We start from the raw sequence: 17692 nt of genomic DNA, 5'->3' as shown, positions 1-17692 counted from the left end.
CAACTAGAAACTATGGATGAAACATAAAATAAGAAACCTCATACATTCTTTCAAGAACAATCTATCATTAGCTAGTCACAAAAATTTCTAAGGTTTTGAGATAAATTTTAAAACAAAAACTATAGGAAAACAGGAAAGATTTCCATTAGCATATTGCATTTACCTTTTAGTTTCTATTTTTTTTAAATCTCAATATGGTTCTTATCATAAAAGAAATGCTATATTAATTTAAAGTGCCTAGTAAGGTGGAGGGAGTATGAATGTATCTGAGAAATGTAAAGGTAGGTAGCACAGGTGAGTTCGGATACAAATGGCAGACAAGGAAAAGATCAGCATGGATTAATCTGTTAAGATTTATTTCTCAGTTAAAAAAAAAAAAACCTCACTAAGCAAAATAAAGAGCTTACTCTAGGTATGAAATGAAAAAAAAAAAGCCCCAGATGTCTTCACCACGATGAAACAGGATTAGCTTTGTAGTTCTTGTAATCTTCTTCACAGAAGAACGCAATTTCAGTTTCATTAGCTGAAAAAAGAAAAATAAAATTTTTAATGAGAAGTTAGGCTTAAATTTAAAACTAGAAACACAAGTATACTGACTTGGAATTTTGGTTTCTACCTCCCCTAAGTGAAAAAGATAAGTATATATTTTGCTGAATATAACACAAGAACACGCTTTTGTTGAAGAAGTAAAGTGATGTGATATAATGAACCGGATTCAAATTCTGCCTCAAATCATGGGTGTGTGTGATCATGGGAAAACCACTTAACCTCTCAGAAGCTCAGTCTCTTTTTCTATAAAATGGGAATAATAAAAATTGCTTTACAAGGTTACTGTGATAAACCTACCTTGCAATTCTTAAAGCATGGCACAGATAAGTTATTTGCTTAAGCTAATTTTTAGTTTATATTAAAAATGTCCCCAAAAATTATAAGTCGAAAGAAAAAAAAACCACCCAAACCAGATCAACCAAGAGCCACAGGGCAATGTGGATGGCTTTCAGAAAATCACCAGTGCCTCTTCATTGTTCTCCTTATAGTTCTAGAAAATGGACCTTGATTTTTCAAGTTCACTACTGAGAGAGAAGGGGGGGGCCTTCCTTTTTTTTCCTCCTGAAATTAGCCTGTAGGTATAATAATTTAATACTTAGAGGATCAGTAGAATATTTTACAGATCACTTTACATTCTCCCTCATGACCCATCAAAATATGTGTCTGAAGAAGTTAATTTTTTGCCCTGCTTATGATTAATTCATGAAGCTTCAACAATATGCAAAGTGAAAGACACAAATTGGCTTCTACAGCAATACCTTCAAATACCTCTAATTATTCACAGGGGATATGGCACAGCTACAGGACCCACAAAGGTTCAGAGCAGTCACAATTCTTTCAACCTAACAGGTCAAGGACTTCTTCTTCTAAAACAATAAGTCAGCAACATTATTAATTCAGGGCTGAGACAAATCTGATGGAAAACCTTCACAATTATTAAACATGCAATTCTTTAAGGTGTGCAGCCAACAAGTTTCACAATCGCTTTTTAAATTAAGGCAGAAGTTAATACAGTCTGTTTGGCTATACAGAAAGGGCAGGAAGGTCTTCAGAATCTTGACTAGAAAACAGACAAGATTATTTGTAATGAATATTGAGCACTTTATTAACATATCTCCTACTCTAAAACAGGCAGACAAAATCCCGACAAATATGCACTAAAATAGTAACGATAATTATTAAATGGAATCCTTAAGAAGAGTTACCACTTTGGTCTCAAAATGTACAATTTCAGGGCCTTAGAATTTATCACCAAAAATATTGATAAGTTTTAGCATGCAATTTCATTTGATTTTTTTTTAACATCCTAGGGATGAAATTTAATCAGAGTAGCTAAAAAATCAGATTGCAAAGATCAAGTCACACTGGGTCTGTGGGTGGACTGCAGATAGCACTTGGAAATCAATGAAAAAGAATTAGAGACAGACTGAACTCCTGGAGAACATTCCTAATTTAAAGTGGGTTATGGCTTATAATCAAATTCCAAAAAGGGTCTCAAACTCTACCATGAGGAAAATGTTGAAAAAGAAGGTTTTTGCCTAGTTAAAGAATTTTAATATTAGGAGAAAATAAAATGTTTCAAAACTGATCCCCAAAGCATAAAAAGTGCTTAGGATTTTTCCCCTCCCCAGACATACCCAATGGAGTGGCTTCTATGTAATCTGCAAGTGATTCTAATTAAGCTCATAATAGAAGAAAGGCTAGAGATTTGGCATTCTTAATGATAATAAGGCAAGTTTGTACTAAGGCACTAGTCTATTACATGTAATACTTTACAAATAGCTATACTTGTGGCAATGCACTTAATAAATATGTTGAATATCACTATACATTTCTTTTATGATGGCCAACATTACTCTGAAGATCCTTGTAGGGGCAAACACAAAATTCTCACCTTTGGCTACAGGTGTAGATTGAGTGGATATATATATATATATATATATATATATATGGAAAGTACTAACAAAGAGAATGATGTTTTGACACATGGCTTCTCTCAGATTTAAATAATTTATAAATCAACTCACTGTTAAGTCCTTCCTAAGACACCAGATCAGAATTATCTTGGGAAAGAAGGTAGGAAAACAATATTCCTGTTCTTAGGTGCTCAAATTTAACACATGATTGTAACAGACACATTTTTCATGAGCCTCTAAACTTGAAGATAATTTTTTCTTTATGACAAATTTTTTAGTCTGAAAATTTCTGGTCATGAATTTTTAGCAGGCAGTGTAAGAAGTGGAGATTTTTTAACCCCACTCTTACTAAACCAACCAAAAACATTTCAAAAGTCAAAACACAGCATTTATTTAAAATTTATAACAATAAGATCCTCAAGTAATAACAATCAATTTATAAAATCTATACAACCCCTTTAATAAACTTGTGAATTCCTATATGTGTTCTAGAAATTTGTCAAATTAAAAGAAAAATATATTTTCCTTACACATATTTCCTAATAATTCCTTATATGTAATATTTCCTAATAAGGAAAATAAAAATATATAGCTTCCTTTTCTAGACCCATTCTCAATCCATTCTTATACTTCCTACCACAATTCCTTGAATTCTTGCTTTCTACCACCTTTAAAAGTGGCTCCTAAAAGAACTGCAGGAAGCCTAGCAATGTGATGGTCCCCGAGGGCATCCGATTTTAAATTAAATGTGCTGTAGGCTGCAGTGCACTCAGGTGCACAAGCCCACGGCACGTGAATCTGAAATGAATGTGCAATCTAAAATCCAATAAATACATCGCCAGCTCTTCCCCTCGTCTTACTATCAAATAAAACCAAGAAAGTAAGAATTCTCATATCCATTTATGAAACATTATAACAATGACTTTCAAGTTTAATTAGCTGAACAGAAATCAGAATATCCAAACTAATGATCTCAAGCAAATTATTCACTCTAGTATTTCCAAATGGTACACATATTTTTCTTAACACTTAAAAAAACAGTTCTAGGAACCATTTTTAAATGATAATTTTTAAAAAAAATTGGCAAATAATCTACTTAAAGTCAAATTTCTGTCAATTAACCAATTGAACGATAAGAATTCTTTGAAGCAGGGGCAACTAGATAGCTCAGTGACCAAAGGTTGCTGGGTTCAAATCAGGCCTAAGATATTTCCTAATAGGCTAGAGACCAAAGGTTGCTGGGTTCAAATCAGGCCTAAGATATTTCCTAATCGTGTGACTCTGGGCAGGTTGCTTAACCACAATTGCTTGGTGGGCCCTTACCACTCTTTTACCATGGAACCAATTCTAAGACAGAAGGTAAGGGAGGGAGAGAGAGAGGGCGGGAGGGAGAAAGAGAGACAGACAGACAGAAGCAGAGACAGAATTCACTGAAGCCTTGTGTGCCTAGCTCTGTATGAAAGATTTACAGTAGTAGGGTCAAACATCATTTCTGTCCACAAGGAACTTACAATCTAGTTGAGGAAAATAAGATATAGACATGTGAACTGGTTAGTGAAAAGGAGATATGAGAAAGTGCCAAACTGGTTCACATACTCCAAGAACAAAACAGTAAACAGTATGGTGCTGATTGTGGGGCATGAGAAAGAAACAGACATGGAGTTATTGAGTAAAGGCAGCAATGTGGGCTGAGGTTTTTATATAATAGTTTCAGACACAAAGGAAAGAGTTTCAACTCAAAGCAAATATCCTACACATCTGGGCTCACAAAAATTCAAATCTACCACATTCAAAGATTTATTAACAAAAGAGCGCTGTTCCAGGTAGATCAGCAATCTAAATTAAATGGGTTCCAAATTCAGATTAATCCTTGATCTGAAGTATGAAGTGTGAAGAAAGAGTACTATCAAACCTCCATTTTAACATTTACTATACTAAAAACACAGTGCATGGACAGAGGAAGAACAATTTATGACAGTTCTTTCACACTCCTTCTTTTGTGAATTTATGAATACTCTCAAATTCCTTTGTCCAAACTTCTTACTTAACTGAGCTGGAGGTTACATCAGTATTAAAATGACAGATAACTACTTTAACATGTCAGAATAAAAAGACAAAATAACCATTAATGAAGCACAAACTAAATATGTTTTTCATCAAGAATATGAGAATAAAGGGGCAGCTGGGTGGCTCAGTGGAATGAGAGTCAGGTCTAGAGATGGGAAGTCCTGCGTTCAAATTTGACCTCAGAAACTTCCTAGCTGTGTGACCCTGGGCAAGTCACTTAACCCCTATTGCCTAGCCCTTACCACTCCTCTGCCTTACAACCAATACCCAGTATTGATTCTAAGATGGAAGGTAAGGGTTTAAAAAAAAGAATATGAAAATAGTATATGACTATGTTACTAGACATATATAAGTGGCAAGATTTTCAGGATGAATGAGGATTCTGGTAATGAGTAGAAGACTGAAATGACCCTCAAAATGAAAGCAAAACACAAGGGAATTTTGGAATCATTATAGAAATAAAGCTCAAAGTAAACTCTTTCCCTCCTGAAAAAAAAATCCTAATAATCTGTTTAGTTTACTATATCTTATTTTAAAATATTTTAATACAGTATCAGCTCTTAAATGAAATAAAAGTGGTAGAATTTCTTTATCAAAGTAGTAAGAAATCAATAGAACTACAGCACTCGAAAGAACAAAGAATAAAGAAAGCAAAATGTAACTAAATAAACTTAACTCTTTAAGTGGTCTTACATTTTGGCATTAAAAAAACAATTTATCACAAAATAATAATTACTAGTTAAATAATTCTTTTGCATCCACAAAAGTGAGGTGTGTGTGTGTGTGTGTGTGTGTGTGTGTGTGTATTTTAAATTCTCAATCCACATGCAAACACAACTGATGTCAAGTACAGAATATGCAATTGGGTTCTGCAGTGCAGATAAAAGGCCAGAGTATAAATTAGAAAATTTTACCCTGAGAGTCAATCTTCAATAAGTTTTTTTCCCTCTCTCTCAGTTTTTCTTTGCCTTTCATAAACCCTGCAGAAAAGTCATAATGATAAATTTGTTACATTGCGATCATTTCCATGGCAACTGGCTGTGATGTCAAACATAGAGTGACAGCTCTACTCCAAGATCAAGCAGGAAAAGGGATGGGCATTGATGACTTAGAATTTTCTTTCAACCTTTTTTACAAATAAACCTAAGAAAAAAGGAACTGAGAATACCCCTCAAATACTTTTTTAAAATAATGAGCTTCAAGGATTTTTTTTTTAACAGTTCTGTTTCCACTCAGTATTCTCTACCATTCTCAAGGGACCACCTCTGTTTCTCATGTATAATAGCATCCTTACCTCCAGAGTACAACAATGCTCTAGGCAACATAGAAGGAAAGACCATGTAGGGAAGAATTGGCTACAAGTAAGGGAATGAAGCTACCACTACAAGACTTCCAAATCCTATCTGGACAAAATAGGGTTTGGAGCCCAAAGCCTTCATTATTTTCTGTGACCAGTGAACTCCTGAAAAGGATGATTGCTTAAAAGCTAATGCATATACATTCAAAACACTTAACAATGGATGGTTTTATTCTAATACTCAATAAATTTGTATCAACTCCTTATGTTTGATCAAGAGCATCTCTGCAATACATAAGTAGACAAAGAATAAGAACAATTTTCAATAAAGAATTGCAAACAACCATATAAAATGTTCCAAATCACTAATAATAGGAAAAATGCAAATTAAAGTAACTCTGAGACTTCACCTTATATCCTTAAAACTGACAATGATCAGAATTAGAAACTGTCATTGTTGAAGTGACTACATAAGACAAGCATATTTGTAATATTGGTGAGACTGAATTGGTCCAACCATCCTGGAAAAGTATTTAAAACATACAAAAAAGTTAAAACGCTGTTCAGAATGTTCTCTGACCCAGTGACCCCACTATAGGACATATTATCCAAAGAGGTAAAAAACAGCCTGAAAAGTCCTATATTCATCAAAATATTCACAAGAAGTATTCACAAGAAGTGTTTGTGTGCATTAGGAAAATAATGCCAAGTGTTAGGAAAACCCTTTAAGATGGAATTCTGTTTTATGAATATAACAGAATATTACTACACCATGCGAAATGATGAATTTGAGGAATTCTGAAAAACATGAAGCAGCTTATATGCACTGATCTATAGTAAAACATACAGAAGTAGAACAAGATATATACAAGGACTAGAGAGATGTAAAGGAAAACAATACTAAAAGGCTAATTCTGGTTGGAGAAATTATGAAACACACCATTTTCCTCCATGATCAGATGCAGTTATTGTGCTGTTTGTTGTTTGTGAGGAAGATGCTAGAAACTGAGAAGTGTCTGTGGTGTAAAAAAATAAAATCCATCAATATAACTAACCAAAAAAGTTTTCTTCCAGTTCAACTCCAAGGAGTAATCCAAGGAGGGGTAGTTAGGTGGCTCTGTGGATGGATGATCAGGCCTAAAGACAGGAGGTCCTGGGTCCAGTTTGGCCTCAGACCCTTCCTAGTTATGTAGCCCCGGGCAATCAACCCTAATTGCCTAGTCCATATGTTCCTCTGTCTTAGAACCAATACTTAGTATAGATTCTAAGACAACAGCTTAGCTAAGGGTTTAAAAAAAATCATGAATTACAAAGCTCCATTAGAGAATTACAAACAACCATATAAAATGTTCCAAATCATTAATAATAGGAGAAATGCAAATTAAAATAACTCTGAGACTTCACCTTAAAACAGCATTAACAGGTGGCAAATTATATTATGAAGGAATAATAAAAACTATTTGGTACTGATTTTTATAAAAATTACAGATAATAATGAGTTAAAATTCATCTAGTGTTATTATATTCATGAAGTTTTTATTTATACTGTTGTTCCTTAGAACACGGTGAGTATAACAGACTAGATGGGAAAAGGATCCAAAGCACTGAAAACAGTAGCCTAGTGCATGACAAACTCAAAAACATAAATTACAGAAGACTACCTTTTTGATAAGAAATGCTAAGAAAACTAGGAGGCAGAAAGGCAAATATTAGATTTGGGCTAACATATATATTTTTAAAGCCTTTACCTTCTGCCTTAGAACTAAGGTTATAAGACAGAAGAGCAGAAAGGTCTAGACAACTGGAGTTAAGTGACTTGCCCAAGAGTCACACAGCTAGGAAACATCTTAGGCCAGATTTGAACCCCAAACCCCCCATCTCCAGGTCTGGTTCTCTATCCACTGAGCCACTTAGCTTCCCCTGGGCCAACATCTTAAACCATACATTACTATAAATTCAAAATGAAAACACAACATGAATATCAAAGATTGGATACTCAATCAAAAAGCATTTATTAAAAGTGCTTAATATATGCCAGGCACTGTACTAAACACCAGGGACATATGTGTGTGTGTGTGTGTGTGTATATGTGTGCATATATATATATATATATTTTTTTTTTTAAAGGCAAAAAACAGTTCCTGATCTCAAAGAGCTCACATTTTTATGGAAGAGACAACATGCAAAAAGTTATTTACAAATAAAATATACAGAGGGTACACTGGAGGTAAACTGAGAACGACATTAAGCGGCATGTCACACAAGGTGAGATTGTAACTGCACACAAAAGGTTGTGATGAGGAGAGAGAGAGCTTTCCAAGCTTAGAGGAGCCGATGAAAATGCAGTCAGGAGATGGAGTCTTATCTGAGAAAGAGCAAGAAGGCCAGCACCAACTATAGAGTCCATGGCAGAGAGTAAGGTAGAAGGCCAGAAAGGTAAAAAGGGGACAGCTTATGAAGGGTCGTGAAAGCCCAGCAGAGGATTTTATATTTGATCCTGGTCGATGCAGTTAGTGAGCAGAGGGACAATCCACTTTAAGTCCAATCTACACGTTAAGAAGATCACTTTGCTAGCTAAAAATAAAGAATGGGCTGGAATAAAGAGGCTTGTGGAAGGCCAGCCAGAAGGCTACTACAATAAACCAAGCTTGAGGTCATTTAGGCCCACATTGTGGTGGTGGTGTCAGAAGGGTGCTTCTGACTGTACTTGGTAACAACTGGATTGGAGGTGGAGTCCAGTGAAGCAGGCACCTAGATTGTGACACCTACCAGGTGACTGGGAGGACAGTGGTACCCTCAATAGTAACGAGAAGTTGAGAGGTAGGATGAGTTCTTATTTGAACAGCTTAAGTTTGAGATACGTAATAGGCAGTTGGTGATTAGGGAATGACTGTCAGGAGAGAGGTTAAGGTGAGAAGTAGATTGGAGACTTATCTACATAAAAATAATGAAATCACCATGGGAGATGGTGAGATCTTTAGGCAAAACAAAAGATGGGCCAGGGCAGAACCTGGAGCATACCAGGCATATTAGCATCTTGAAAGTGTTATTGATGTATTGATATTGTATCTTGTGTGTTCATATACCACACTCATGGTCATGTAACTTATTGATTATTGTATTTCCAAATCAGTCCAAAGGGCAAAGGAATTCCTGAGCAGGACATTATTGGCCACAGGGTCCCAGCTCCCATCTTGTTAGACCACATTCCTTACCAAGTCACATGTTTGATTAACCTCCTCCTCTTTGATTACATGATTGTCAATTGAGCCAATGTTAAACCCTATGCCATGACATATTCATTAGCTACCTCTCACTCCACATTCCTAAACTCTCCAATAAAAGTTTGAGGGCACGTGTAGAGCCCTCTCTCAGTTCCATCAGAGGGGCAAGCAAAATGGAGCCCATATTTTTAAATTCTGAGTCTCTGAGTCTTTATTCCTTTGTTTCTCTCAATTTCTTTCTCTCCTCTATCCATTTCCCCTCAGTTTCCAATCTCCTTCTCAGGTGTCCACACACAAAAATATTAATATGTAACTACAGGAGGTTACAGAACCCAGGAGGAAAACCACCAATGGTAGGCATAACCTGGGAGACATCCTCACAAAGGACTGAGGAGCAGTCAGATAGGGAAGAGAACCAAAACAAAACAATGTCAAAGAAATCTACAGAAAAGAGAATTATCAAGAAGACAGGGTCTGAGTATCAAAGGATGAAGGCTGGAAAAACACCATTAAACTGAGCAATTTCTGAATCACTGGAGAGAACAGCTTCAGTTGAATACACAGTACTGATTCCAAGACGGAAGGTAAGGGTTTAAAAAAAGAGGGGGTAGGGGGAGCTGGGTAGTTCAGTGGCTTGAGAGTCAGACCTAGAGATGGGAGGTCCAAGTGTCTGGCCTCAGACACTTCCCAGCTGTGTGACCCTGGGCAAGTTACTTAACCCCCATGGCCTAGCCTTTACCACTCTTCTGCCTTGGAGATTGACACCAAGATGGAAGGTATAGGTTTTTTAATTAAAAAAAAAAAAGGTCAGAAGCCAGACTACAGGGAGTTAAGAAGAGAATGAGAAGAAAGGAATGGAGATACCATTGTAGATAGCATTCTCAAGGAGTTTAGTCACCACAGGGAACAGAGATATAGGTTAACAGCTAGTGGAGATGTACAGAACAAGTGAAGAATAATATGAGTTACCTTTCAAAATTAAGCAAGGAGGAGAATTCTTAATCAACAAAGTATAAAAGACTAATTTTGATCACAATTTTTAAAAAAACAACACTTGAACAAATAAAATCAATGAAGCAGGAATACAAAGGGGCAGAAGGGTTTGGTGAGGTAGAAAAAAGTGATGAATTTGGAGTAAAAGGACTTGGGTTCAAATTTCAGCTCTTCAGCTTATTATTTATGTGACCTTGAGCAAGTCACCTCATCTCTCTGGATCAAGTTTCCTCATGTGTAAAATAAGGGAGTTAGAGAGTACCTATAAAATCCCTTCTAGTTCTAAATTGATGATTCTCTAGGATCCTACAATCCTAAAATATGAAGTGGGAAAGAATAAGATCAAATATTATCAGTAAAATTCTTATATCCAACATACATTGTGAACACCAAGGAGAGAAATATGTAACACCAAAAGCCATTCCTCAATAAAAGGTCAAAGGGTATGAATAGTTTTTGAAAGAAAAATTACAGTCTATAAAAGGCCTTTAAAAATAATTAATAGAGAAAGTCACATGGAAATCACGTTAAGGTTTTACCACTCATACTCTACAATGTAGATAAAAAAGATGACAAAAACATTCAATGTTGTAAGGGCTACGGGAAGATGTACTGTAAATTGTTGGCAGAGTGGTGATTTGTTCTGGCTCTTCTGTCTATCACTTTGGAATTACATAAGAAAAGTGATTAAACATTTTGTTCTCCTTAGACCCAGTAATTCCACTACTGAGAATACTTCACATGACAATCCTTGTGATTGCAAAGAACTGAAAATAAAGTAGATAACTATCTATTGGAGAAAGATTGAAAAATGGACTACACACATATTAATGCCTTGCTGGTGAAACTGAAAGAACCATTCTGGAAAACAGTAATGGTCATATCAAAAAGTCATTGAACTAAGGTAGCTGATAGCATAATGCATAGTGTCGGGCCTAGGATTGGAAAGACCTGGGTTCAAATCTGGCCTAAGACATTTTCTAGTTGCATGACCCTGGGAAAGTTATTTAACCCCAACTGTCTAGCCCTTGAGGCTCCTCTGTCTTAGAATTGATGTTAAAAAGAAAAAACCTGATACTAAGATGAAAAAAAGTCACTGAACTGTCCTTGAAACAATAATATCATTGTGAAGTTTACACGCCTGGAAAGTTTGTCAGTGACAGAAAGGGCCCATGTGTAATAAAAGCTAGCATTTGCATAGCATTTGAAGGTCTGCAAAGAGCTTTACCCTATATTATGTAATTTTATCCTTACAAGACCTCTGTGAAGTAAGTTCTATTATTATCTCCATTTCACAGATAAGGAAACTTAATAGAGGCAACTGGTATCACTCAATGGACTTGGAATCAGGAAAACATGAGTTCCAATCCTGACTCACATACTAAACTAGCTGTGTGTGACTCTGGACAAATCATTTAATTTTATAATCTCAGTTTTCTCAACTGTAAAATGGGAACGATGATAGCACCTACCTCTCAGGGTTGCTGTAAGGATTAAACGAGATAATATTTGTAAAGCATTTAACACATTTTCTGGAACATAAATGCCAGTTTCCTTCCCTCTCTCAACCCCCCATTAGTGAAGGTAACTCTAACAATGGTGGGTATCCTCCAGGAAACTGAAGCAGAGTAAGTTTAACAGACTTGCTCAGATTCAAACAGTCTTCCTTTTGCCCAAATCCAACACTCTTTCACACATTGTACTGCTTAGCTGTTTGATGTACAAGAATATTTATGGCAGGACTTCTTCCTGCACCTAAGAACCAAAAAAAATTAGGGAACTGGGGGGTGGCTGAACAAATCATGTCATGGAATATTATTGTGCCACAAGAAACGACAAACATGATAGATCCAGAAATGCCCAAGAAGACATTTTAAAAGCCAATTTGGCAGGTTTGAGTGAATAGAACCAGAAGAACAATTTACAGAATAATCTCAATACTGTATGACAAAATAATCTGGAAAGATTCCGCAAAGTTCCAAACAATGCAATGGATCAGTCATGGCCTGAGAAGACTGACGACAAAGCTCACCATGTCTTAGTTCAGAGGGGAAATACAGTCATATAGAAAGATGCCAACATCTAGAGGCAGAGCCAGTGCAAAGCACTCACTGCCTTTGCCTGACTCCCCTTATTGGCTAGAAACAGATGTGCAGGAGTCTGCTCCTCTGGAAGCCAGTTTCACTGTGAACATTGATATCTTGGTAAAAGAAAAATGCTATGAAATCAGGGCCTAATTTATTGTTTTGCTGATTGTCTCATCTTCATAAAGTGAAAATTAAATAAAGTGAAGATTAAATGTAAAAGTGTGTCATGTGTGCCCCCCCCCACCAGTTATTAAACATTTCCTAGCATACCACTAAAGTGCTTCTATTTCGGGACAGAGAAAGGTTAGTGAGCAATAAGAATGATACAAACAAACAAAAAATAAATGAAAGCAAAGAGCATCAATGAAACATTTTTGGAATACACAGAGATAGACAGGCCTAGAGTTGGGAGGTCCTAGGTTAAAATCTGACCTCAGACATTTCCTAGCTGTTTATTCCTGAGCAAGTCACTTAACCCCCATTACCTAGCCCTTCCTACTCTTCTGTCTTGGAATCAATAGAGAAGAAGAGGAGGGGGAGAAGGAAGAGGAGGAGACACAGAAGGAAACGGGAAAGCAGGGCAGTTTTGTTATTACTATACAACTTAAAAGTAGCAGATGGGTAGCAGAAGTTCTATTTCACATAAAACCTTTTCAAGCCTTCTTTGCTTATTGTCATGTTCAATGTACCAATATTTCTTAAGTTCCCAATAAAAAGGGAAAAAAAATTAAAAACATATCATATGACTTTAGTTGAATATGACTCAGCAATAAAAAGTGGTAAATATGAGGAATTCAGAGAAACACTGGAAGATCTGTGGGAACTTTTCCATAATGAAATAGGAAAAGATGCTCAGTGAAGACAATAATATAAATGAAAAGAATATCATTAAAAGGGAGCTGAGCTCAATTTGTACTTGAGTGGTGGTAATGTCAAAGGAAAGGAGAGGGCATATTCAAGAAATGTTGCAAAGGAGTTCAATGCTGGGAGCTAAGATGGCAGAGTAAAGGATGCTCCACTCATACAAACCCTCCACACACACAAAAAAAGAAAATAAATTGCCTCAAAACAAAGGAAAGCAGGAAGAACATGTGTCAGTGGGATTAGGAGTGAAAAGTTCAGGGAGCACAGCATATGTGGGAACCAGCAGAACCTGGACTAGTCCAATACACTGTTCCATGGCCTGAGATCATGAAACAACAGCAGAGTGGAAGATGGCTCGACTTGAGCCACTCAGCATGGATAGCAAAGGCAGAGAGGGCACAAAACCAACACAATTCTATGTGGTGACAGAATGTCTGAGGCAGCAAAGCGCCTGACGGAGCAAAGCACCAGAGCAGAGGATTGGCCCAGCCCAAGCCACTTGGCAAGGACAGCGAAGCAGCAGAGTGGGGACCAACTCAGACCACAAGACAACAGTGGAACCAGCAGCAGAATAGAGCTGGACAAAACAAATATAAGCCTCCCCATAGCAAACAGTGGGGCTATTTTCTTGACAGATACATTGTGGGAAACAAAGGAAGTTGAGTTTACTCTGAGTAAGAGTATTCTGTAAGTTTGGAGCTGTATTCCCTCTACCCCAGGAGCAGAAAGGAAACTCAACAGATATATAAGGTAATAGAAAAAGAAATAATAAGAAAAAGTGAGCAAAAGACAAAGAAAAAAAATCAAATTAAAAGCTCCAAAGAGGACAACAATGTCAAAAAGGAAACGACAGTGAAGTCTCAAAGGAAAGTGTGAAAGGATATCAGGTCCCAAAAGAATCCCTGGAAGAACTTCAAAGGAAGGTTTAAAAAATAAAATAATAAGAAAACTGACAGAAAGACTCAATAGCTGGTCAAAAAAATACAATGAAGAAATAAACTGCCTAAAAACCAGAATGAGTCAATGAAATAGAGGTACAAAAATAAAAAACAACCCCATATGGCAGAGAACAGACCAAATGGAAATGGAGACATGAGGAAAAAACTTCTTAAAGAGTAGGATTGGCCAATGGAAAAGGAAACAGAAAAACACAAGGAAGAATGTAACTCCTAAAAATGAGAATTGGGCAAATAGAAGTTACTGAATCCATTAGACATCAGGAAACAGTAAAGCAAAATCAAAAGAATGAAAAAATAGAAGAAAATCTGAAATACCTCACTTAAAAACAACTAACCTGGATAATAGATCCAAAAGAGATAATCGTAGATCCATGAGAATATCTGAAGCCATAATTAAAAAAAAAAAAGAGAGAGAGAGAGAGAGAGAGGGAGGGAGCAGGACACCATAGTACAAGAAGTCATCAGGGAAAACTGCCCTGATATCCTTGAATAAGAGAGAAAAATAGAAGTTGTAAGAATCCACTGATTACCTCCTGAAAGAGACTCCCAAAATAAAATACCCCAGGACTATTATACTCAAAATTTTGGAACTCCTAGGTCAAAGAAAAAGTACGACAAACAGCCAGGAGGAAAAAAATCAACTCTGGCAGAGCCAAAGTCAGGATCACATAGGACCTGGTACCTTCTACATTAAAGAATTGGCAGGCATAGAATATGATATTCCAAAAGGCAAAGGATATAGGGCTACAATCAAGAATTATATTCCCAGCAAAACGGAGCATAATCCTCCAGGAGGAAAAATTGATATTTAATGAGACAGAGGACTTCAAGACTTTCTTGACCAAAAAAAAGCAGAACTGGAAAGAAAATTCATTGAGCAAATTTAATACCCAAGAGAAGTATAAAAAAGTAAAGTGAACATTTAAAACATTTAAGGGCTTCAATACGGTTGAACTGAGTACATGCATAACTGGAAAGGTGATGATTGAAATACCTAAGATATCTATGATACATGAGATACCTAAAGTACTTAAAGTATTCAAGATATCTAAAGTACTTAGGATACTAAAGAACTTTATCACTACTAGTGCAAGTATACACAGAAAGAAAGAAGGGAATAAGCTGAATAGGATTGGGCTAATATAAAAAAAATCAAGGGACTAGAAAAAGGAATATATGAGAAGAGAAAAAGAGCAATAGAAGGGGTAAACTATTCCTTATAAATTGGTGCATAAAAGTCAATACAATAGAGACGATGGGGGGGGGGGTATGGCAGGGAATACTTGAACCATCCTCTCATCAGAATTAGCTCCAAGTGAGAATAAATACCCACACTCAGTCAGCTATAGAAACCCTACCTTACATTACCCAACAGGGAAGTAGGAGGAAAGGGAAAGTAAGAGAAGGGGGGCAGATGGACAAAAAAAGAGGACAAATTGGGGGAGGCAGTGGCCAAAAGCAAAACATCTGTAAACAGGGAAAGGCTAAAAGGAGAGAAAGACAAGGGTAAACAGGGAGAGAATAAGATGGAGGGAAATATACAATTAGTAAACATAACTATGAATGTGAATATAATGAACTCACCCATAAAATGGAAAAGGATAGGAGAGCTGATTAAAAACCAGAATCACACAATATGTCGTCTACAACAAATACATTTAAAGCAGGGAGACACATGCAGGGTAAAAGTAAGGGATTGGAGTAAGGTCTGCTATGCCTTAGCTAAAGTTAAAAAAAAGCAGGGGTAACAATCATGAACTCAGACAAAGCAGAAGCAAAAATTGATCCAATCAAAAGAGAGGAGGAAGGAAATTACATCTCAATAAAAAGCACCATAAACAATGAAAAATATCAATACTAAATAAATATGCACCAATAGCAAAGTATACAAATTCCTAAATGAGAATTTACACAAGTTACAGAAGGTAACTTCTGTAAAGGTTTTAAAAAAAAAAAGAAGGTAACATAGTAAAACATTTTAATAGGGGACCTTAAGGTTCCCATTTCAAAACTAGATAAATCCAACCAAAAAATCAACAAGAAAGAGGTCAAGGGGGTAAATAGAATTTTAGAAAAGTTTGATATGATAGAACTCTGGAGAAAATGGAAAGGAAATAGAAAGGAATATTCCTTTTTCTCAGCAGTACATTTAAAAAATGACCATGTAATAGGATATTAAAAACTTCATAGCCAAATGCAGAAAAAAAAATTTAAAGGCATCCTTTTCTGACTATAATGCAATAAAAATTATATTTACCAAAGGACAGCAAAAAGATAAAAATTAATTGGAAACTCAATAATCTTGTTCTAAAGAATAAATAGATTAAAGAACAAATCAGAGAAATAATCACCAAGAAGACATCATGCCAAAATTTATGGGATGCAGCCAAAGTTGTGCCTAGGGTGAAAGTTATATCCCTAAATGCTTACACATCAATAAAATAGAGTAGAGAGCAGATCAATGAATTGATCATGCAACCAAAAAAAAAACTGGAAAAAGAATAAATTAGAAATCCCCAATTAAAAACCAAATTGGAAATTTTGAAAATCAAAAGAGTGATTAATAAAGTTGAAAGTAAAACAAACAAACAAACAAACATACACTGAACTAATAAATTGTGAATTGATCCAACCATTCTGGAGGGCAATTTGGAACTATGCCCAAAGGACACTAAAAGACTGTCTGCCCTTTGATTCAGTCATAGCACTGCTGGGTTTGTACCCCAAAGTGATAATAAGGAAAAAGACTTGTACAAGAATATTCATAGCTAAGATTTTTATGGTGGCAAAAAATTGGAAAATGAGGGGATGCCCTTCAATTGGGGAATGGATGAATAAATTGTGGTATCTGTTGGTGATGGAATACTATTGTGCTAAAAGGAATAATAAAGTGGAGGAATTCCATGGGGACTGGAACAACCTCCAGGAAGTGATGCAGAGCAAAAGGAGCAGAACCAGGAGAACATTGTACACAGAGACTGATACACTGTGGTACAATCAAATGTAATGGATTTCTCCATTAGTGGCAATGCAGTGACCCTGAACAACCCGGAGGGATCTACAAGAAAGAACACTATCCACATTCAGAGGAAAAATTATGGGAGTAAAAACACTGAAGAAAAACAACTTCTTGACTACATGGGTCGAGGGGGATATGATTGGAGATATAGACTCTAAATCAGTGGTTCTCAACCTCTGTAATGCCGTGACCCCACAATACAGTTCCTCATGTTGCGGTGACCCCAAACCAAAAAATTATTTTGGTGGCTTCTTCAAAACTGTCATTTTGCTACAGTTATGATTCGGAATGTAAATACCTGATATGCATTATGTATTCTTATTGCTACAAATTGAGAGATTGAGAACTGCTGCTCTAAATGAACATACTAGTGCAAACATCAACATCATGGAAATAGGTTCTGATCAAGGACATATGTAATACCCAGTGGAATTGCGCGTGGGCTATGGGAAGGGCAGGGGTAGGGGAGGAAGGGATAGGATATGATTCTTGTAACCAAGGAACAGTGTTCTAAATTGACTAAATAAAATCAAATAAAAGATAAGAAAATTCAAAGATCTCAAAATGAAAAAATAAAATTAAAAATAAATAAATAAATAAATAAACTACCCAAAAATTATTTCAGAGAGCCATAAGAAATAATAAAATTCATCTGGAAGAAAAAAAGGCCAAGAATATATCAAGGGAATTAAATAAAAAAAATTTGAAGAAAGGAGA

General features: G+C 36.0%; 1 protein-coding gene across 3 annotated transcripts in view; it reads right to left on the bottom strand.

Moving 5' to 3' along the window:
* Positions 1–333: 333 nt before the first annotated feature.
* C4H2orf76 (chromosome 4 C2orf76 homolog) overlaps positions 334–17692 on the bottom strand; it is a 79353-nt gene continuing 61994 nt past the window's right edge. For all 3 annotated transcript variants that reach the window (XM_056793757.1, XM_001362936.4, XM_056793756.1), the window contains one exon: positions 334–523. In XM_056793757.1, the coding sequence (XP_056649735.1) occupies positions 447–523 (77 nt within the window). In that variant the 3' untranslated portion in view covers positions 334–446. The remainder of the gene's footprint in view (positions 524–17692) is intronic.

This window comes from Monodelphis domestica, chromosome 4 (assembly GCF_027887165.1).
Source record: "Monodelphis domestica isolate mMonDom1 chromosome 4, mMonDom1.pri, whole genome shotgun sequence".
NCBI classification, from domain to species: Eukaryota; Metazoa; Chordata; class Mammalia; order Didelphimorphia; family Didelphidae; genus Monodelphis; species Monodelphis domestica.
This window is presented reverse-complemented; position numbering and strand designations above follow the sequence as displayed.